General features: G+C 39.5%; 1 protein-coding gene across 18 annotated transcripts in view; it reads left to right on the top strand.

Moving 5' to 3' along the window:
- Positions 1-23664, top strand: part of ARHGEF9 (Cdc42 guanine nucleotide exchange factor 9) — a 148490-nt gene extending 124826 nt beyond the window's left edge. For 12 of the 18 annotated variants that reach the window (XM_009439178.3, XM_009439185.3, XM_009439184.3 and 9 more), the window contains 3 exons: positions 2887-3130; positions 14571-14639; positions 20414-23664. In XM_009439178.3, coding sequence (XP_009437453.1) covers positions 2887-3130; positions 14571-14639; positions 20414-20595 — 495 coding nt within the window. In that variant the 3' untranslated portion in view covers positions 20596-23664. Of the gene's footprint in view, positions 1-562; positions 2115-2886; positions 3131-14570; positions 14640-20413 lie in introns of all 18 variants that reach the window. The other 6 variants (XR_010154704.1, XR_010154706.1, XM_063804201.1 and 3 more) reach the window with 4 other exon arrangements.
- The last annotated feature ends 766 nt before the right edge of the window (positions 23665-24430 follow it).

Here is a 24430-nt window from a genome sequence, read left to right as displayed (position 1 = left end):
CTGTATTTGGTGGACAAGTCTGGCCTCATGTCCTGGAAATGACATGTTTATATTAGAGCTTTATAGCTATTTTACAGAGTAAGGATAACTGTCTTCATTTCTTAGTTGAGGAAATTGGGGCTCAGAGAGGTTAACTGGCTTGTCCGTAACCATACAGCTGGTAGGTTAGGCAGCAAGGCATCAAACTCAGGGCTTCAGACTCTACATCATGCTCTTTCTTTTGTTCCATGCTGCTTACTGCTTATAGTCTTAGCTACTCTTTCTGATTGGAGTTCCTCAACTAGTAGGTCATTCTTAATTATTCCTATCACATCTTTACATTTGGCTTATGACAAATCTAGCCCCTGAAAACTCACATTTAACCCTCTGGGGGACCAGGGAGAACAGGCAAAGGGATAATTTTAGTAACACATCTCTCTAGCCCTGTTTCCCCACCACAGAAGCAGAAATTCTCTCTAGCTTCTTGTCATCCTTACATATCTAAAGAAACAATAGGAGATTCAATTGATGCTTTTAATGTAGCTCCAAGATCATGCATATTCTTTCTATTTTTGGGAACTAGCAAATGTGTTGAAAGCTCTCAATGACTATGACACACCAACTCGGAATGGGGGCGGAGCGGAAGGAGGCTGCGGACTGAAGTTAGCAACAAGGAAGTTGAGGCTGCCTGTTTTAGGCAATGTGGTCCGGTGAGAATGTGTGGTTCAGATCTGGCTTTCCAGGTTTGTATGTATTATATTATGTATGGTAAGGCACAATTCAAACCTTTCTGAGATCGAGATAAATTACATTCATACATTCTGCCTAGCTTATCCTGCTTTTGTACTTAGATTAGCCTGATAGGGCCCACTTTTTATACATGTGTCTCAAAACTTGTTCCTGAGAATTGTGGAACTCAGTGTATGGGAATCACTCTATCCTTTTGGCCAGGATTGAGCTTGTGCACACTGAACATGGTAAAAGGAACCCAGGTTCTGAAATAGGCTTGGGGCAACATTGGCCCTCTCTGTATAGCTGAACTCTTCCTCTCCTGTGAACTTGATCCTGGGGACAACCAATAGATCAGAATCCATCTATATTCTTTTCTTATTTATATGAACAATCATTATGGGAGGAAAAAAGTAACATGATTGTTATTTTTTCAAAAGCAATTCAACGACATCTGTATTTTCCAGCCTGGGCCTTTGAGGTTGACAGAGCTATGCTGGGAAACCTTGCTATGCTGGGAATCCTGCAAGGTAGCCTTTCCCAGCCCAACTGAAAATCTCAGTGTACTGCACAGTGTGAAGAGTTAGGATTGGGAATGTGAGTGGGCAAAAGAAGATCCTTCATAGGGAGCACACAGCTGAGAAGTGAGTCAAGTTAGGCAATTCAGTAGAATGGAAATGGTTTAATTGAACTGTAAAATGCTAATAAAAATTAATGAGCATTTCTGACTCTGTCCAGCTGACTGAAAGAGCAGATAAAGCAGAGAGGAGGGAGAGCTGGCCCAAAGACATCTGTCAGGACAGGACTCATAGGGGCCTTCCTCAACCTGACTCAGCCATACCACATCTCCCAGCAGTGGATGTGTTCTCAGAGGAGGCTGAGGGCAGCGCCAAGAGGAGGAGGGGCTGAAAGGCCACTCCAAGATATTTATAAGATCTGACATTCCATAGGCCTATATGTCATTTCTTCCATCCCTCTATTTTCCTTTTTAACTTATGAAATATTTGACATTCAAAAAGATATAAAAATAATATAATGAGTACCCACGTGCTTACTATCCGCATTAAGAAATAATTCATTACAAATAGTTTTCCTTCCCACCCTCTCTTCTTCTTTTTCTTCCCCTTCCTCTCTTGCCCCTCCCCGTTTTCTGCTCTGTACTGTCTGGAACGTGGCATATATCATTGTCACGTATTTCTTTATAATTTTCTACATACATATGTATCTTTAAACATTATGTGGCATTTTTTTGTATGTTTTTCAAGGTAACAGATACAGATGAGGTAAAACTATATAGAAAGGAAACCATGGAAATGATGAACATAGGATTTAGGATGGAGGATGCCTTGGAGTTGTAACTTTGGGATTGGTGGCAGATTCACCAGTACTTTATATTATTAAAATAAGTAAGTAAATGAATAAATAGAGAAATAAAAATGCCATGCATGGACCAATTATGACTGTCTCATGGACTAGGGTTAGGATTAATCCAATTTTGTGTCTATGAGAGCAAAACAACAATAACAAATAGGCAACATACTGTTTGTATCCATCTACAACTTCTGTTTTTCTCCATAAGATTTGTGACATTCATCTGTGTTGATATGTGAACTTCTTTATTTAATTTTACCTCCATTTCTCTTGACAGACTGGGCCTTTTCTAAAAATCCCCAGAGTGCTAAGTGTTAGACACCCCCTAGGTAATCCTTTGCCAGCAGTCTGTGGCCTCCTAGCTACTCTTACTACTCAGTCCCCCTCTGATGTTCAGGTCTCACTGGCCTGCACAGATATTTGAACACACTCCAGGCAACCAGCCAGCTCATTTCATACCTCTAGTGGGCTTGCTGATGTTTTAGAAAAGGAGAAGCCCTTGCTAGCCGTGTTTATGTGGCTTACTGTTTCCTACCTCCCATCAGCAGACTTGCACACACGTCCAAGGATTGATTCTGGTGTCTGAAATGATCTTTCGAGGTGAGACAGAGGCTTTTTCTTTGGGCATCTAGTTAACCAACCTGTCAGTGTCAGACTACTAGTATAACCTGGCCAAATTTAGAACAAACCAACCCCCATTGGTACTTCAAAACGGTGACAGTGTTAGCATTCTGCTGTGCCCCTGTGCCAACTCTTCTAGTACTCGCCGTGCACATACCTTCAAGAAACCTCTTCCTTCCCATCTAGGACCTAATCCGGAGAGACATCCTGTACTACAAAGGCCGCATTGACATGGATAAATATGAGGTAGTTGACATTGAGGATGGCAGAGATGATGACTTTAATGTCAGCATGAAGAATGCCTTTAAGCTTCACAACAAGGAGACTGAGGAGATACATCTGTTCTTTGCCAAGAAGCTGGAGGAAAAAATACGCTGGCTCAGGGCTTTCAGAGAAGAGAGGAAAATGGTACAGGAAGATGAAAAAATTGGTAAGTGACCTGAGAGTAGAAAGAAGAACATGGCTATGAAGAACATAGGAGGTTTGAATTGGTTTCCATTTTCTTGGAGTCAGAGGGAAGATTTCTGTTGCAAACTGACTTAAGCTACTTTGGTGGTTCCTTATTATTAGGTTCTTTTTGGTAAGTACCAATAGCTTCCATTAGTCAGTGGTAGGTTTGAACTATAGGTTGTCCTCCCCTACTAGCTAAGAATATGACACTGAAAGCCAGCCTCAGGCTTGATTCTCCCAAACATACATTTATTAGCAAATAAACAAAAATCAGTTATACAACCTGTTCTGTAATCTTCATAAAGCCTGAGCTCTCTGTCATTAGGTATATAGTTTGTACTCCTGATTAGGATACTTCAGATGTTAACTAAATCCCCCTAGACTGTAGATTCAAATAATATGCACATACACTTCACACTTTCTGTGTGGAAGTATTTAAAGTAAATTATAGAAAATATAACAGGACTTAAAACCATGACCATTTTCATGATTTCAAATCACACTGAAACATACTTTTTTGCCTTACAATAAGTTGTTTCTCTTTTCCAGTGGGGATATAGATAGTAGAGATATTTTTCATGCTGCTTCCCAACTGTGGGATTTAGACGCCATTGGCTATAGCTTTGTGACTTATAAAGTACTGTCTGGTCTCTTGCTCATGGTCCTGCCTTTCTGTCATAAAAAATACCAAGCAACCAGACTTGTTAATTCCCTGAGAAGACATACATTTTCTGTCTTTGCCCTATTGCTTATGGAAGTGAAATTGTACTTTAGAAAGCCTGAAAGCTCAAGTTTATGGAAATTGTCTCTAGAAAAATGGGCCTACTCATTGAATCCTGGTGCAAAAGAGTTCTCTTATCCTTCCATGTGGGCGATTGAAATTATCCAGAGGTAAGAAAGGATGGTCAGAAAGACAAATCTAACTCCAGTCTTCTCCTCAGAACTTGGGTAGAGTGCAAATTAATAACTCACTTTGAGTCTCATTGGAATCAGACTGCTTTCAGTATGTGGACACTCCATTGGGACATGATGTGGAGTGGCATATAAATGTTGCTGGCTACTTCTCTCAATGGCAAGCAGCAGCAGCCACTGACCTTGCCTAGGCTGTTAGAGTTATTAAAGGAATGGTCTTAGTGTTCAGACCCTGAATCAATTAGAAGGCCCCTGCCATTCCCATTGGCTCTAACACAATGTCTCCCACACAATGCCCTAATAAACCTGTGACTTTATCTGCTTCTAATAGAAAAGCTTCTAGAAATTACTTTCTGAACAGGCATATCTTCATCTTTAAAAATGTTGAGGTTCTTTTTTTTGGTTTGATAATAACAGTAAATCACTTTCATTGTAGGAAATTTAGGGAAAAAGCAACAGAAAAGTACAAGAAAAAAAAACACATGAACATACTCAGTAATAACTTTCATAAACATTTTGATATATATTTCCAGCCTTTTTAATGTGTCTAATTAGAAAAATCAAGGTGACTGAATCTTTTTTCTTTCTCTCCCCATACCTGCCTCTCTATAGTGGATAGATATAACTTTGTATCCTCATTTTCACTCATCATTATATCATTAGCATTTCTATCAGATCACTTCATATTTTTAATCATTATTTTATGAGGGTCATATAGTTTTATCATAGCTTTTTTAAACTTTTACTTTTTAATTATAAAATTAATGCATGACCATTATAACCATTTAAACAAATATGGAAATATATAAAGAAAATTTAGCATTCTTTCCCCTTCTCTGTCACTTCCATACTGAATGAAATAACCAGTGTTAACAGTGCAGTATGCATCTTTCCATACTTATCTCATGTCCATATAAACATATACAAACATAATACTTTTATATTTACAAAAATTATATTATATATATTACCTTGTAGGTTGCTTTTTTAAACTTAATTTATCATAAGTAACTCCCCAGATAAATAATATAGAATCTAACTATAACCCCTTGTATCAGTTAGGGTTCAACCAAAGAGGCATAACCTGTAGGAGATATATCATACCACTGCTGAAAATTGCATTACAAGGAATTGGCTTATGTGATTGTGAATGCTGACTAAGTGGCTCAGAATTCCATAGAGCAGGCAGTCAGAAATGGAGGATCACAGGCAGGCTCAAACCCATGGACATAGGCCAAAGCTGTCATCTACAGGCAGTCAGGAAGAGAAGCTCATGAGAAGGATGAAATGGCACAGACATGGGCTAAAGCTGTGGTGCACAGGTAGAATTTCTGCCCTTTCTGTGTGAGACCTAGGCTCTACTTTTAAGGTCTTGCAACAGATTCAGTCAGGTCCGTCCAGATTATCTAGGATATTGTCCCTTATATAAAGTCAACTGATTAGGGCCTGTATTAGCCCATTTTCACAGTGCTATAAATACCTGAGACTGGGTAATTTATGAAGAAAGGAGGTTTAATTGACTCACAGTTCTGCAGGCTTAACAGGAAGCATCACTGGGAGGCCTCAGGAAACTTAGAATCATAGTAGAAGGCAAAGGGGAAGCAAGCATGTTCTTCACATAGTGGCAGGAGAGAGAGTGAGAGAGCAAGAGGGAAGTGCCACATACTTTTAAACCATCAGATCTCGTGAGAACTCACCCACTATCATGAGAACAGCATGGGAGAAATTCCCCCCATGATCCAATCACCTCCCACTAGGCCCCTCCCCCAACACATGGGGATTACCATTCCACATGAGATTTGGGTGGGGACACAGAGCCAAACCGTATCAGGGGCTTTGATTATATCTGTAAATTACCTTCATGGCAACACCTATATTAGTGAGGACTACAGTCTAGTCGAATGGGCACATCAATAAATTCATCACACTTTTATTATAAACAGCTGTATAACATTCCATAATATTATGTAATAACCACAGTCATCTCTTGGTATGCACGGGATATTGGTTCCAGGACTCCTGTGCATATCAAAATCCATGGATGCTCAAATCCCTTATATAAAATGATATAGTATTTACATATAACCTATGTACATCCTCCATATACTTTCAATCATTTCTAGATTATTTATAATACCTAACACAATGTAAATGCTATGTAAATAATTGTTATACTGTATTGTTTAGGGAATAAAAACAAGGCAAAAATCCATATGTGTTCAGTAAAGAAGCAACCAGCCGCTTTTTTCTGCATATTTTTGATCCACAGTTGATTGAATCCAGATGTGGAACCCATGGTTACAGAGGGCTGACTGTTCGTTTTTTGCTAGACATTCATTTTATATTTAGCTTTATTTCCCACTACAGATATTGCTGCAATAAATATCCATGTACGTATCTGATTGTTACTTACTGATGCTTTTATTCCTGTAGGATCTGTACCCTAAAGTGGAATGACTGAATGTTAGGATGTGAACAGTTTTAATACATACTTGCATATTAAATTCTGAAAGATTTGTAGAATCTATACTCCTAGCATAATTTTATGAGTACCCACTTCCGCATACCCTCACCAGCACTGGATAGTATCTATTTGTTTCAGTTTGCCATTTCTCAACTAGTAAATTGAAAAAAAGTGTTGGAACCTTTTTTTTTTCATATGCTTAATGGCTATTTTCATTTCTTTTGTGAATTGCCTCATACCCTTTACTCATTCTTTTAACATAAATTTGGAAGGACTCTATATTGTTGATGTGACACTTTGTCAGTCACGAATTTCACGTTTTCACCAGTCTGTTTTTTGTCTTTTGAGTTTGTTTATATTGCCTACTTCTATAAATATTTAAATTTTTACTTTGAAAAATGTATCTATTATTCCTTTTTTGGCCCCTAGTTTCATCTTGCTTAAGATCTCTTGCCATCCAAACTATAAAATTTCCTGATTAAAAATATATTTTTGGTTTATTTTTAGAACAGTAATCCATCCGGAATTTACATTTTTATATGATGTGAGAAAGGGGACCTCATTTTTTTCTTCAAGGTGGATAGTCAGTTGCATCTGCATCATTTATTAAATAAATCATTTATTTTCCACACAGTTTAAATGCCATTTTTCATATATAGTAACTCTGCATATATACTTAGATGTGTTTTTAAACTTTCTATTCTGTTCCACTCTTCTGTTTGTCATTTCTTGTATCAAGACTATGCTGTTTCAATTACAGTAGATTTTGAGAAAGATTTAATGCCTGGTACAATCAATTCTTATTCACTCTTATCATTGCTTCTTAGCAGTTCTTAGATGTTTATTCTTTGATATGAATATCAAATTTATTCTAGGTTTAAAAACACTGCCGTAAAAACTGGCATAAAAAGCCCATTTGGACTCTGATTGGCATTATATTAAATTTTTTAATATGTAACGGCTTGGCATTGTTATTAAGTTTTCACATTTAAGACAAGGCTCTGCTCTCCTTTCATCAAAATCTTGTTCTGTATGCTTCAGGAAAATGGTAGAGTTTTCTTTAGATTCTGTACATTTCTGCCTCTTTGTACATTACTTTTGATAATTTCTATTTTTCTGGGAAATTGTTCATTTCCTCTGGATTTTTAATTTAATGCTATATATCTACACATAATATTTTCTAATTATCATATCTTCCATAATTGTAGTTATCTCTCTTCTTTTGGGTTCATAATATTTCATATATTTTTATTTTCTCACTTTAATCTTTTAATCAGGCTTATCAGGGAGTATTGATCTTTTTTATGTATGTATAATCATTATACATATTTTTAAGGTACATGTGATATTTTGATACCTGTATACAATGTGTAATGATCAAATCAGGGTAATTGCGATATTCATCACCTCAAATGCTCATCTTTTCTTTGTGTTGGGAACATTCCAAATATTTTTTTTAGCTATTTTGAGATATACAATAAATTATTATTAACTCTAATTTCCCTACTGTCCTATCACAAACTAAATCTTATTCCTTCTAACTGTGTTTTTGTACCTATTAACCAGCCCCTCTCCATTGACCTGAGCCTTTCTTTCTGAGCCACTGATAATCACCATTCTACTCTCTATCTTTATGAAATCCACCTTTCAGCTCCCATGTATGAGGGAAAATAATCTTATTTCACTTAACATAATATCCTCCAGTTCCATCCATGTTTCTGCAGATGACAGGATTTCATTTTTTTATGGCTGAATTATATAACATCGTGTATATATGCCACATTTCCTTTATACATTAATCCACTGATGGGCATTTAGGTTGATTTCATATTTTGGTTATTGTGAATAATGCTGTGATAAACATGAGAGCATAGATATTTCCTCCGTATATTGATATCCTTTCTTTTGGATACATACCCAGCAGTGGCATTGCTGGATTATATAGTAGTTCTATTTTTAATTTTTTTAGGAACTTTTCTACTGTTTTTCTATAATGGCTGTACTAATTTACATTTGGTCGTTTCAAAGAACGTGTTTTTGGTTTGTTTATCCCTTCTGCAGTTTATTTCTGTTTCTTCTTAATTTTCACTTTTATTTCCTTCTTTTTCCTACTTTCAGGATTTAAGGAATATTTTAGATTCTTTCCACTCTTTCATTGACCGAATACTTACTTTGTTTATTTTGATTTTTACAAAATTAGAAAATCATTTTAGACATGGGAGGGTGTATGTGTCCAGGAATTTATCCATTTCTTCTAGATTTTCTAGTTTATTTGCGTAGAGGTGTTTATAGTATTCTCTGATGGTAGTTTGTATTTCTGTGGGATCAGTGGTGATATCCCCTTTATCATTTTTTATTGCGTCTATTTGATTCTTCTCTCTTTTCTTCTTTATTAGTCTTGCTAGTGGTCTATCAATTGTGTTGATCTTTTCAAAAAACCAGCTCCTGGATTCATTGATTTTTTGAAGGGTTTTTTGTGTCTCTATTTCCTTCAGTTCTGCTCTGATCTTAGTTATTTCTTGCATTCTGCTACCTTTTGAATGTATTGGCTCTTGCTTCTCTAGTTCTTTTAATTGTGATGTTAGGGTGTCAATTTAAGATCTTTCCTACTTTCTCTTGTGGGCATTTAGTGCTCTAAATTTCCCTCTACACACTGCTTTGAATGTGTCCCAGAGATTCTGGTATGTTGTGTCTTTGTTCTCATTGGTTTCAAAGAACATCTTTATTTCTGCCTTCATTTCGTTATGTACCCAGTAGTCATTCAGGAGCAGGTTGTTCAGTTTCCATGTAGTTGAGCGGTTTTGAGTGAGTTTCTCAATCCTGAGTTCTAGTTTGATTTCACTGTGGTCTGAGAGACAGTTTGTTAGAATTTCTGTTCTTTTACATTTGCTGAGGAGTGCTTTACTATGTGGTCAATTTTGGAATAGGTGTGGTGCTGAGAAGAATGTATATTCTGTTGATTTGGGGTGGAGAGTTCTGTACATGTCTATTAGGTCTGCTTGGTGCAGAGCTGAGTTCAATTCCTGGATATCCTTGTTAACTTTCTGTCTCGTTGATCTGTCTAATGTTGACAGTGGGGTGTTAAAGTCTCCCATTATTATTGTGTGGGAGTCTAAGTCTCTTTGTAGGTGACTCAGGATTTGCTTTATGAATCTGGGTACTCCTGTATTGGGTGCATATATATTTAGGAGAGTTAGCTCTTCTTTTTGAATTGATGCCCTTACCATTATGTAATGGCCTTCTTTGTCTCTTTTGATCTTTGTTGGTTTAAAGTCTGTTTTAACCAAGACTAGGATTGCAACCCCTGCCTTTTTTTGTTTTCCATTTGCTTGGTAGATCTTCCTCCATCCCTTTATTTTGAGCCTATGTGTGTCTCTGCATGTGAGATGGGTTTCCTGAATACAGCACACTGATGGGTCTTGACTCTTTGTCCAATGTGCCAGTCTGTGTCTTTTAATTGGAGCATTTAGCCCATTTACATTTAAGGTTAGTATTGTTATGTGTGAATCTGATCCTGTCATTATGATGTTAGCTGGTTATTTTGCTCGTTAGTTGATGCAGTTTCTTCCTAGCCTCGATGGTCTTTACAATTTGGCGTGCTTTTGCAGTGGCTGGTACCAGTTGTTCCTTTCTGTGTTTAGTGCTTCCTTCAGGAGCTCTTTTAGGGCAGGCCTGCTGGTGACAAAATCTCTCAGCATTTGCTTGTCTGTAAAGGATTTTATTTCTCCTTCACTTATGAAGCTTAGTTTGGCTGGATATGAAATTCTGGGTTGAAAATTATTTTCTTTAAGAATGTTCAATATTGACCCCCACTCTCTTCTGGCTTGTAGAGTTTCTGCCGAGAGATCTGCTGTTAGTCTGATGGGCTTCCTTTTGTGGGTGACCCGACCTTTCTGTCTGGTTGCCCTTAACATTTTTTCCTTCATTTCAACTTTGGTAAATCTGACAATTATGTGTCTTGGAGTTGCTCTTTTCGAGGAATATCTCTGTGGTGTTCTCTGTATTTCCTGAATTTGAATGTTGACCTGCCTTGCTAGATTGGGGAAGTTCTCCTGGATACTATCCTGCAGAGTGTTTTCCAACTTGGTTCCATTCTCCCTGTCACTTTCAGGTACACCAATCAGACATAGATTTGGTCTTTTCACATAGTCCCGTATTTCCTGGAGGCTTTGTTCGTTTACAGGCTCTAAAATTGAGGCAATAATTAATAGCCTACTAACCAAAAAAAGTCCAGGACCAGACGGATTCACAGCCGAATTCTACCAGAGGTACAAGGAGGAGCTGGTACCATTCCTTCTGAAACTATTCCAATCAATAGAAAAAGAGGGAATCCTCCCTAACTCATTTTATGAGGCAAGCATCATGCTGATACCAAAGCCTGGTAGAGACACCACAAAAAAAGAGAATTTTAGACCAATATCCCTGATGAACATTGATGCAAAAATCCTCAATAAAATACTGGCAAACCGAATCCAGCAGCACATCAAAAAGCTTATCCACCATGATCAAGTGGGCTTCATCCCTGGGATGCAAGGCTGGTTCAACGTATGCAAATCAGTAAATGTAATCCATCATATAAACAGAACCAATGACAAAAACCACATGATTATCTCAATAGATGCAGAAAAGGCCTTTGACAAAATTCAACAACACTTCATGCTAAAAACTCTCAATAAATTAGGTACTGATGGGACGTATTTCAAAATAATAAGAGCTATCTATGACAAACCCACAGCCGATATCATACTGAATGGGCAAAAACTGGAAGCATTCCCTTTGAAAACTGGCACAAGACAGGGATGCCCTCTGTCACCATTCCTACTCAACATAGTGTTGGAAGTTCTGGCCAGGGCAATCAGGCAGGAGAAGGAAATAAAGGGTATTCAATTAGGAAAAGAGGAAGTCAAATTGTCCCTGTTTGCAGATGACATGATTGTATATCTAGAAAACCCCATCATCTCAGGCCAAAATCTCCTTAAACTGATAAGCAACTTCAGCGAAGTCTCAGGATACAAAATCAATGTGCAAAAATCACAAGCATTCTTATACACCAATAATAGACAGAGAGCCAAATCATGAGTGAACTCCCATTCACAATTGCTTCAAAGAGAATAAAATACCTAGGAATCCAACTTACAAGGGACGTGAAGGAACTCTTCAAGGACAACTACAAACCACTGCTCAATGAAATAAAAGAGGATACAAACAAATGGAAGAACATTCCATGCTCATGGGTAGGAAGAATCAATATTGTGAAAATGGCCATACTGCCCAAGGTAATTTATAGATTCAATGCCATCCCCATCAAGCTACCAATGACTTTCTTCACACAATTGGAAAACACTCTTTAAGGTTCATATGGAACCAAAAAAGAGCCCTCATTGCCAAGTCAATCCTAAGCCAAAAGAACAAAGCTGGAGGCATCACGCTACCTGACTTCAAACTATACTACAAGGCTACAGTAACCAAAACAGCATGATAGTGGTACCAAAACAGAGATATAAACCAATGGAACAGAACAGAGCCCTCAGAAATAATGATGCATATCTACAACTGTCTGGTCTTTGACAAACCTGCCAAAAACGAGAAATGCGGAAAGGATTCCCTATTTAATAAATGGTGCTGGGAAAACTGGCTAGCCATATGTAGAAAGCTGAAACTGGATCCCTTCCTTACACCCTATACAAAAATTAATTCAAGATGTATTAAAGACTTAAATGTTAGACCTAAAACCATAAAAACCCCAGAAGAAAACCTAGGCATTACCATTCGGGACATACGCATGGGCAAGGACTTCATGTCTAAAACACTAAAAGCAATGGCAACAAAAGCCAAAATTGACAAATGAGATCTAATGAAACTAAAGAGCTTCTGCACAGCAAAAGAAACTACCATCAGAGTGAACAGGCAACCTACAGAATGGGAGAAAATTTTTGCAATCTACTCATCTGAAAAAGGGCTAATATCCAGAATCTACAATGAACTCAAACAAATTTACAAGAAAAAAACAAACAACCCCATCAACAAGTGGGTGAAGGATATGAACAGACACTTCTCAAAAGAAGACATTTATGCAGCCAAAAGACACATGAAAAAATGCTCATCATCACTGGCCATCAGAGAAATGCAGATCAAAACCACAATGAGGTACCATCTCACTCCAGTTGGAATGGCGATCATTAAAAAGTCAAGAAACAACAGGTGCTGGAGAGGATGTGGAGAAATAGGAACATTTTTACACTGTTGGTGGGACTGTAAACTAGTCCAACCATTGTGGAAGTCAGTGTGGTGATTCCTCAGGGATCTAGAACTAGAAATCCCATTTGACCCAGCCATCCCATTACTGGGTATATACCCAAAGGATTATAAATGATGCTACTATAAAGACACATGCACACGTATGTTTATTGAGGCACTATTCACAATAGCAAAGACTTGGAACCAAGCCAAATGTCCAACAATGATAGGGTGGATTAAGAAAATGTGGCACATATGCACCATGGAATACTATGCAGCCATAAGAAACGATGAGTTCATGTCCTTTGTGGGAACATGGATGAAGCTGGAAACCATCATTCTCAGCAAACTATCTCAAGGACAAAAAACCAAACGCCGCACGTTCTCGCTCATAGGTAGGAATTGAACAATGAGAACACATGGACACAGGAAGGGGAACATCACACACTGGGGCCTGTTGTGGGGTGGGCGGAATGGAGAGGGAAAGCATTAGGAGATATACGTAATGTTAAATGACGAGTTAATGGGTGCAGCACACCAACATGGCACATGTATACATATGTAACAAACCTGTACATTGTGCACATGTGCCCTAAAACTTAAAGTATATTTACAAAAGTGAAAAAAAATCATTTTAGAGTATATTTTCCTTTGAATAAAGTCTCAACTGTCTCTCAGAGGTTTTAATATAAAATTTCCTTTTTATTTATTTTTAGATATTTTATAACTTCAGTTATGGTTTCCTTTTGATCCAGGGTTTATTCAGAAGACTATTACACTGGGTACAGTGGCTCATGCCTGTAATCCTAGCATTTTGGGAGGCTGAGGTGGGAGGATCGCTTGAGCCCAGGAATTCAACACCAGCCTGGTAAATTCAACACCAGGGAGACCTCGTGTCTACAAAAAAATAACAATTAAAAAACAATTAGCCAGGTGTGGTGGCATGAGCCTGTGGCCCCAGATACTCAGGAGGCTAAGGTTGGAGGATTGCTTAAGCTTGAGAGATCAAGGCTGCAGTGAGCCATGATCATGATCATGCCACTACACTCCAGCCTGAGTGACAAAGCAAAACCTTGCCTCCAAAAAAAAAAATAATAATAATAATAGAAGGCTATTCCTTCCAATACTTCAGATTAGGATTCTAGTAATATTATGATGTCTGTTTTTTGTTAAGTGAGCTGTCCTTTCTGTTGTGAAGCTTGTCAGATTTTTTTTTTTATCCTGAAGTTTGGGAATTATACTAGTCAATATGTAGATGTGCATCTATGTATGCTCATCCTGCCTGGGACTTAGCAAGACCTTTTATTCTTTCCACAGTAAGTATATCCTTTTTTTCCCCTTAGCCGAGTGTTTTGTTACTTATTTGTTACTATTTTCCATTTGATTTTTTCCTCCTTCTTAAACTTTTATAATCTATATATACATTTGCTGTTTGAATTATCTTTTGCCTCATTATGTCCTTTTCTTTTTAATTTTGCTTTTGGTTACAAAATATTTTTTCCCAATGTCATGCTTTATTTAACGATTCTCCATTAACAGACTCTTAGCCCATGTTCATAATTCTTTTTTTGGCTCTCTATTCTGTGATGTGCATTTTGTAGCTAAGTTTTTGTTCAAGTTTGTGACAAATTTCCTTAGTGAAATTCCTAGAAATTACTGGGTTAAAGGGAATGATTTTTTTTTTTTTTGTATTTCAAGATTTTTGATATGTCTTAGCAAATCTTTCTTACAGAAAAGTTTACTCATTTATACACTCAGGAAGGGTGTGTGTTTCTCATTTAAAAAATCATATATTTTTCTTTTTTAGGCTTTGAAATTTCTGAAAACCAGAAGAGGCAGGCTGCAATGACTGTGAGAAAAGTCCCTAAGCAAAAAGGTAAAGCTGCCCCACTCAGTCTCTGTGAAAGACTATGGAATCATAAGCTATATGCTTACATATTCTTAGGCCCATTTCTGTGCTGAGGTTTACTTGGGGGTGGTGGAGGAGTATCCAGGTCCCTAAGGTGTCCTTGATGACAGGTAGCAAATGGTTTTAAATGCTTAAGGCTAAGGAGTGAATAGTATAGGGTATTGGTATCCAAAGATAGCTCATTGAGTATAGCAAAAAATATAACCTCTGTTCCTCTTTTTTTTTTTTTTTTACTTAAAAATAAGGGAAACTTTACTAACAATTTATAGATCAATGGACAAAGATCAATTAAATAAATGATCTTTATTTAATAAGTATAGTTTGGGCATGATGGCTCACGCCTGTAATCCCAGCACTTTGGGAGGCCGAGGCAGGCGGATCACAAGGTCAGGAGATTGAGACCAGCCTGGCCAACTTGGTGAAACCCCGCCTCTACTAAAAATACAAAAATCAGCTGAGCGCCTGTAGTCCCAGCTACTGGGGAGATTGAGGCAGGAGAATCGCTTGAACCTGGGAGGCGGAGGTTGCAGTGAGCCGAGATTGTGCCACTGCACTCCAGTCTGGCAACAGAGCGAGACTACATCTCAAAAAAAAAAAAAAGTATAAAGATATTGCTCAGCTTTCTGTCACCGGTCTGGAGGCATGTGCCAAATCAGGAGCCCCAAATCACAATAAAGAATCTCTAACTAAGCCAAGACAAAAGATTCAGATATTCTCTTTCTCTTAACTACAAGCCAAAGTACTTAAGAAAAAATACCTTGCAAATCAATTTAAATCTGAAGTTAAGCTTTAGTTTCTCCTTTCTCATGAACCAGAACAAAACTATCATGCTCAGCCAAACAAAGGGAAGGAACTACCTTCTGCTTATTGGAATACCTATTCAGTGTCAGTCACTTTATATAAGTTATTTCATTTCATCTTTATGGTAATCCTGAGAAGCTGGACACTATTAACTCTATTTCTCAGATAAGGTAGCTGAGGGTCTTTGAGTGAAGTAACTGAACTTAATTTGACTTGACTCAGAGTCCACTGCTTTCTCCTCTCCATCTCAGGGTCCTGATGAAGCCCCATGCTTGGAAAGAAGAGTTTGGTTTTCTGTCTTACCTCAATTACTGACAGCTGCTTCTATTACTGATAGCCATGTTCACTGTCCCCAGGTGTGGGCAATCTTAATGAGACCTTACTTTCCCCAGGCCTTTCCTTCTGCTTTCTCAGTGGGCTTTGTGGTTCTGAATGAGTCACCATCCAAAATGATCAGATTCAAGTCTCCTGAAATTTCCAGCAGCCATGTAAAGCACTATTTTTTTTCCATTGAAGCTTCTTTTGATTGAGGCTGAATGCCTGTGAACATCTGATTTCCAGTTAAGCAGTGCACCTAGCTCCGCTGACTAGACATGCCTCCCCTTCAACTGCTTATTACTTCTTGCTCTTGGGAGGCCCTTATTGTCTCTTTTCCTCATGATGCGAATGTGATTCCCCTTATATAGGGAATGAGGCCAGCCTTAATTAGCCACCAAAAAGTTGGGAGTTAATTTAAGGTGGGGAATTAACTCCTAACCTTTTGATTGCTATAATAACATGTGAGAGATGGTGTTAGAAAGCAATCTGGAGTTAATGTCAGTAAGGATATGACCTGTATTAACAGAACTCGGCAAGATTTTGCTCCAGTTCCTCAGACACAAATGTGAGCAGAAAAGAGCCCAGCCAACTGAAGTTTTCAGGCTGCAAAAGGGATACTGTCCTAACAGCTTGTCTCCTGGACGCTCTCAACTCCTGAACTTTCTCACTCTGATTTCCTCTACTTCCCCCACTGTATTCTTCAGCGTTCTCTAGAGGGACAGAACTAATAGGAGACATATATATATGAGTTTATTAAGGAGTATTAACTCACACAATCGCCAGGTCCCACAATAGGCCATCTGCAAGCTGAGGAGCAAGGAAGTCAGTCCGAGTCTCAAAGCTGAAGAATTTGGAGTCTGATGTTTGAGGGCAGGAAGCATCCAGCACGGAAGAAAGGTGTAGGCTTGGAGGCTAAGCCAGTCTAGTGTTTCTAGGTTCTTCTGCCTGCTTTTTATTCTGGCCATGCTGGCAGCTGTTTAAATGGTGCCCATCCAGATTGAGCGTGGGTCTGCCTCTCCCAGTCCACTGACTCAAATGTTAATCTCTGGCAACACCCTCACAGACACACCCAGCAACAATACTTTGCATCCTTCAATCCAGTCAAGTTGACACTATTAACCATCACATCCACCATACTGACCTTTATGGTACTCCTTTATCCAAGCCTGGGTTCCTCAAGCATATCTGAGACTGAATTGTCTTTTCACTGAGAACACTTCAAACGAAGGAATATCTATAAAGCAACCAGGAGTTGGTTAACCAGAAGACAGCCCTGCTAACTCATGCCAAGCATTTTGGTCAAGGTCCTTCCCCACCCTATGTATCTCCAGGCCATTCCTTTTAGGGCCTTTCTTGTCTCCCAGTGTCTAAATACTGGTTCACTTGAACAGTTTTCTTTCCTTAACAGCAATTCTAAAGTCTTCAAAGAAATTCATTTAGTTTCTGTCTTTCTTTCTTTCTTTTTTTTTTTTTTCCCTGAGATGGAGTTTCACTCTCATCGTGCGGGCTGGAGTGCAATGGTGTGATCTTAGCTCACTGCAACCTCTGCCTCCTGGTTTCAAGCGATTCTCCTGCCTCACCCTCCCGAGTAGCTGGGATTACAGGCACCTGCCACCACACCCGACTAATGTTTGTATTTTTAGTAGAGGCGGGGTTTCACCATGTTGGCCAGGCTGATCTTGAACTCCTGACCTCAGGTGATCCCCCCGCCTCGTCCTCCCAAAGTTCTGGGATTACAGATGTGAGCCACTGCACCCAGCTTCATTTAGTTTCAAACCTCCCAGGATTACTACAAATCTCCTCCCTTATTTCTATTTTTGGTCTTCAAGACTCTCCTAGTCCAGGGCTGTAGTAACTGATATATTTTGAGACTCAAGAGTGCCATACATGTGGAAGTGGTTCTCAAATGTAGGAATTCAGTAGTTACAATATGTACATGGGAAGAGCAAGAAGGGATTATTTAAGATAACCATGAAAGCTGGCTTCCTTGAGCTTTTCAATGACCCATCACAGGAAGTGAGGGGCATTGTTAAGAGGTCTCCAATGCGGATGTCATTAGATAGGTAACTACTCTAATGTCCCTTTCCAACCCCATCTGTAACACTGGGACATTATCAACTCAGTCTACTGCTCTGGGAGAGGGGGAACCTGGCTGAAATAACAGTAGAGAATACCAGATCTAGCTCCAAGAAAGGCCTTTTCACTTGACCTTTGTCTTTCACGCTGCTTTCATTTTAAGTATTGATATATAACTTCTTGAAAGTTTTATGCTAATTCCTGGTACATAAACCTAATTAACTAGATCAATATAGAGCTCCCCATGGCTATGAGCACAGACTCCATCTCCAGAGGCCTTGGGGCCAGCACAAAATCAAATGAGTGCCCTAGAATAGCAAAAATGATCTCGAAAAAGAATAAAATGTGAGTAATCAATCTACCCAGTTTCAACACTCATTATATAGTTACAGTAACCAAGACAGCGTAATTTTGGCAGAAGGGTGGACATATTAAATCAATGCCACAGAACCCAGAAATAAATGTACACAAATATGCCCAATTGATTTTTAAATTTATTTTGTATTGATATGTAATAATTGTAAATCTTTACTGAGTACATGTGATATTTTGATATGCATACAATGTGTAATGATCAAATTAGGGTAATTAGGATATCTATCACCTTAAACGTGTATCATTTTTTTGTGTTGGGAACATTTCAAGTCTTCTGTTTTATGTATTTTGAAATATGCAATAAATTATTGTTAACTACTGTTACCCTGCTGTGCTACTGAACACTAGAACTTATTCCATCTATCAAACTGTATTTTTGAATCCATTAACCAACCTCTCTTCATTTCCCTAACACCATCCTTCCAAGCCTCTAGTAACCATCATTGTACTCTCTACCTCCATGGAATCCACTTTTTTAGCTCCTACATTTGAGTGAGATCATTTGATATTTGTCTTTCTGTGCCTGGCTTATTTCACTTAACATTATGAGCTCCAGTTCCATCCATGTTGCTGAAAATGATAGGATTTCATTCTTTTTGTGGCTGAATAATATTCCACTGTGTATGTATACTACATTCTCTTCATCCATTCATCTATTGACAGATACTTTGGTTGATTCCATATCTTGGTTATTGTGAATAGTGCTGTGATAAACATAGGAGTGCAAATATCTCTTCAACGTACTGATTTCCTTTATTTTAGATATATACCCAGAAGAGATTGTGGTTATAAAAGTGTAACAACAGGGATCCTTGTGATGATGGAAATGTTCTATATCTTGACTGTGTCCTGTTATAATGTCAATATCCTGGCTGTGATATTGTACTATTGTACTATTGTTTTGCAAAATGTTACCATTGGGAAAACTGGGTAAAGAGTACACAGGATCTCTATTATTTCTTAAAACTGCATGTGAATCTGTAATGATTTCAAATAAATGCTTTTAAAAAAATCAAATTAGTAACAAAATTCCCTCTCTAATATCTGCGTATTGTCTGTTGGCATTCAATACCCTCATACTTCTGACACTTACCACCTTGCAAAACTAGCTCTTAGAAAAGAATCTGATCTTTCTCACTGAAGTGCCAGTGGCTGATGATGGCTTAAATGATACTACTTCCAGGCAAAGGGACTTAGTCATCAAGCAAAGGCAAAAAAAGTAACTGTAATGTTGGAATTTCAGACCCTGAGTAGCAGATGAGGAAGGTATTTGGGAGCAGCAGAGAAGCCTTCCTGGCATGTCTGAATTATATGCTGTATGTCTTGTCCTATTCTGCTCTGAATGTAGATCAGGATTAAACTTTCACTTTAGGCCTCCAGGTTCCTGGAATCCTCCATTAATGTGGATTTTGCTTTGATGGTTGCAAACCTACCTACAAATGTTGAGAAGGTTTTTAATATTAGTGTCATTTAAGCTATTCCGTTTGAAAAGACACACACATATTCCGTCTTCCTTGCTCCCCATGAATTATACCTTCTGGTAGTAAGTTTACTTTCTCCTTCACCTACTAATGTCAATTCTCTATTAAGTGCAGGTTCATCACTCTCAACCCAGGACAGAACACTAAATCACTTGCACCTTATGCTTTTAGAAAATTTCTCCTAGAAACCTGTCCTGAAGTCAATAGTTCTTAACCAGGCTCTTTTAAAACTTCCAGGGGGAACTGGAGAAGGCGAAATAGAGTTTGTTGGGTTCTTTGCAGGACCAACCCCTGCATAAGGGATTCTGGTGTCTTGGAAAGAGCTCTGAACTGAGTAGTCAAAGAATGTAGGTTCTAACCCTTGCTTTGTCGCTAACTTACCATTTGACCTTGGGTATAACATTTCTTTTCAGATATCAGTGTTCTCACCTGTAAAACAGATTATAGCAATACCCCAAATTTCTTTGATACCTGACTAGATGTGGAAGTGTGTAGGGTTGCAATAGTAGCCATGGTATTCCAAAATCTGTTTGAAAGAGGAATTCTCCCCTTGGATGATTTGTAAAACCAGTTCACACTCTCTAAACCAGTCTGCCTTGAGTTGTCTGCCCAGAGTGGTCACTGGGTAATTTGAGAGGCCCTTTGTTACATAACTTATACCCTTTCCCTTTGATCTCTCATCTCCTCTAGGTGTCAACTCTGCCCGCTCAGTTCCTCCTTCCTACCCACCACCGCAGGACCCGTTAATCCACGGCCAGTACCTGGTCCCCGACGGCATCGCTCAGTCGCAGGTCTTTGAGTTCACCGAACCCAAGCGCAGCCAGTCACCATTCTGGCAAAACTTCAGCAGGTTAACCCCCTTCAAAAAATGATACCTACAGGGAGGCAGATAATTTTAAAATAAAGTAAATAAAATTATATTTATAGATGGACCTTTTTTCGGAGAAGCACTGTTGAAATTTATACACACACACACACACAGAGACCCTTGAGTACACATACACACACACACACACAGACAGACACACACACACACACACACACACACACACAGAGAGAGAGAGATAAGGAACAAAAGTGTTTTCTGTTGTTTTGGGGAAGTGAAATATGTGGTTGGTAGGAAGAGGTACCAATGACTTCCAAACATGTGATTCCGTCTTAAAAGTTTTCCATTTTTACCCTGTCCCCCTTCCCTTTGCTTTCAGAAGTTGACATTTCTATTCATTGCTTTTCTTGTTAAGATAATCTCTTTACTCCCCTGTGAGTGATTCACTGCCTTGTCATTATTACGATAGATGTGTTTGTATTGTTTTTTTTTCTGATGATACTGATGTTGATGAATTTTTAATTTTATTTGATGTGGTAGAGTTGGGAGGTTTCAGGGTTTTTTCCCCTCTTTTACTTTCCATTGAGGAAGGGAATGAGCTCCTTTCTCCTCTCCTTCAGCCAATCATTATCAAATGTTCCTTCAGCCCTGCAGTTGCCCCAAATAACCTTTTTTCAGCATCCTCTGTCCTCAGTCATGCCAGTCTGGACATGCTCTGTTGTGCCCTGTGACAAAACTGCTCAGTATTCCTATTGCTTTTACTGTGTTTTAGGTACTGTGAAGGGATCAAAAAACCAAACAGAAGCAAGGGAGTATCAGACTATGATGATGCTGGAGTGGACTTCTGTTCAGGGAACATTTTGCATTCGGGCTGTTTCTTCTATCACTGGGGTTTCCCATGTTGCAGCACTTCTGGGTCATTGCAATTTTGCATCTAGGAGTTAGTTTGATCGAGTTATTCTCTTTTTTCAAGTCACTTTTGTTATAGGTCTCCCCCTAGGCCTGTCTCTCCCTTAGCCCAAAAGATCTGAACTGGAAGCAGAGGTTGAGATTCTGCCTCCCAGGAGAGGGATTTACCTGCCCCCTAGTACCAGATAGGTTTAGGGCAGTGATCTCTACAGCAATCAGTTCAGTGTCCTGGTTGTCCCTGCTCCCATTTACAGATGTTTGGGCAGCATTGATAGAAGTATGGAGGGGTTCAAGACAGAGCCCACCTGACCAAGATCATCAGCTACCTTCAAATTATTGACCTGGACAGGGTCCAAGGCTGATAGTAACCTTTTACAAGAAAGAACAGGGATGGGAATGGAAAGAGATAGCCTTGATCCACAGTATTGTACCTGCATTTTCTACCACCCTAAAATTGTGTGAGACTTCTCCCATTGTTAACAGATTGCATGGACAATCTTCCCTGGCTTCTTTCTTTCCCTCTCTCTTTCTTCTTTCTCCTGCCATCCTAGCACAGGAGGATTTTTGGTATTGATATAGTTAAAGCTGTTCTGGCACTCAAAGAAGGCCGTGTTTCCAACATCCTCTCATCCCAGGACATTTGGGGCAAGTGAGTTAGGGGCCCAGGGGCAATTTTCCCTCTGAATAAGGGGTCTGAGGCAGGGATGCTACCCTCAGGCTCGCTTTTGGCCAGCTTTTTGCTTGGGAAAATCTAACTTCTTTCACAAGGAGGCAGGCTTCCTATGGATGTTGGAGTACCTGTTTTTCCTCCACACATAGCCCTTTTCATGGATAGACCTTGAACAACAAAAAGGGTATAAGGGAATAAGGATGAACTCTGCTGTGAAGAGCAAGCCACTGTAGTGAGGAATGTGGAGACTGGGAGTCTGTCCTAAACCCCATGGGAGAAGACTTCATCATGACAGGACTTCAGCTTACCAAGCAGCAGCCATAGCTGTGTGGAGGCTTCAGCATAGCTAGCATGTTTACTGCTCTATGCCTCCTGATCCAGACCAGGCATTGCCCAGCCTGAGAATCTTTTCTTTGTGGGAATCAAATTACAAGCTATTTAAGTTTATATTCCATCACAACCAAGTCAGACTTGTATTATAAGTCAAGGATGAGCCTAATCTGGGGAGAGGGCCGGGGCTCGGGACTGGCCACCACTGTTCAGCACATGACCTAACTACGTAAGCCTCTTTGGCAAGGGACCTGGTGCCCAGCACCCAGGCTAAAATATCCTATCTGGCAGAGTGTTTTGGTAGCTATGCAGGCCTCCCTTCAGTGTACCTCTTTTTCCAACTTCTCACTCCTCCTTACTAGGCTTGGCCTTGACATGCTTCTTCGAGGGTTGGCAGCACACCGGGAGGGGATGCTTGGACAAGTTTCTGGGCCTACATTTCTTGACTAGGCCCTCTCATTTCCTCCCTCCTTGGGGCTTCTGCCCAGGGCTCCAGGATCAGGGATATTACTTCTCAACCCGCACTTCTCTTCTACTGAACCCACTGGCATCACCAGATGCCACTAATTTGTGAACAACAAGAAATCATTTCCCCATTGGTTGGAGTATTCCCTCAGCCTATAGCATCAAAGCAGACCAGTGGCCAACAGCCCCAAGGGGAGCCCAATTAAATACCTGGGTTCAGTATCCTAACCTGTTATGTCCTGACAGCAATGGTAACCCCAGTAATTCTGTAATGCTGTAATTTCCGCATGGCCCTGAGTTCCCTTTTCCTCAACTCAGTGAGGCCAGGATTTGCTCTCCAAAAGGCTTTGCTAGTGTGTTCTATGGGACCTGCTGTGGGGAGTCCTAAGACAGACACCTAATTATTCTCTCTTTTTTCCCCCCCTCTCTATGTGTATATTTCTAATGGATCTATAAGAACAGCAACAAGAGAGTTCTAACAATTCTAGTGTGAAGCCAAATAGTGATCTTTTAGTGCTTTGGGGATGGGGTGGGCTGGGGTGGATGGATGGGCAACAGTGACTTTGATTACCCTTGCTGCTCTGCATTTGCCAGTTTATTCTTTTGTTTCTTTTATCTGACTGACTCTGTCAAACAAGTGTCAAAGTTGTGTGTTAAAAAATGTTTAACAAAAAAAATGTTGTAATGACACAAAGCCTTATGAAAATATTTATGGAGTTCAATAAAAGAAGTAAAAAGACACCTCCTGGCATAGCTCTCGTTCGTGTGTGTGTGTGTGTGTGTGTGTGTGTGTGTGTTTTGCCAATTGTGAAATAAAGGGAATTTGCCTGGTGTGGGGCAGCTTACCCCAACCCAGCCTTGACCTGCCAACCCTGCTGTTCTATTCCCAGGCATCCTATGGGCCACCTATGGCCTTGCATGTGTTTTCTGGAAGAGTGGACCACAAGGACTATGTTTGATCCTGTAGCCAGGGGCAGTCAAATGTCTTTATGGATGGGACTGTCCTTCATGTCACCCAGCCCTTTGACAAGACTTAAAGGTCCATTTCTGACCTTGCTCTTTTTCCTTATAGCAGCAAGTCCAGTACTGGCCCTGGGCCCTCATGGAAGCTTAAAGGCTGCCTTTTGAACCCATCCAGAGACCATATCACTTAGGAATTTGCAACTCTCAGTTCCTTCCTAAAGCCTTTGGTCCTGTCTCTTCAGAGGTAGTTATCTTCCTTATCTATTCCTCAGAGTGGGTGGAGTGACCTTACTATTTCTTCCATCATGGTGTCACCTGGATGTAGATGTTCCTTGCTGTCAGTAGGCCTCTATGTGGTATCTGATGCTCCCTGTGGGAAACCCAATAGAGGTTGCTTTCTGGCATTGCCTTACCTGCCTTTCTTCAGAGCAACTAAACACTCCAATTAAATGCTTATTTACTAAAAGGATCCAGATAATTATTCCAATCTGTAGAGTTGGAAGGGGGAGCAGATGTTGGGCCTCTGGATTAGAATGTGAGCCCT

This window comes from Pan troglodytes, chromosome X (genome assembly GCF_028858775.2).
Source record: "Pan troglodytes isolate AG18354 chromosome X, NHGRI_mPanTro3-v2.0_pri, whole genome shotgun sequence".
Classification (NCBI taxonomy): domain Eukaryota; kingdom Metazoa; phylum Chordata; class Mammalia; order Primates; family Hominidae; genus Pan; species Pan troglodytes.
Note: the sequence above shows the minus strand (reverse complement) of the source record. Positions and strands in the feature narration are given on the sequence as shown.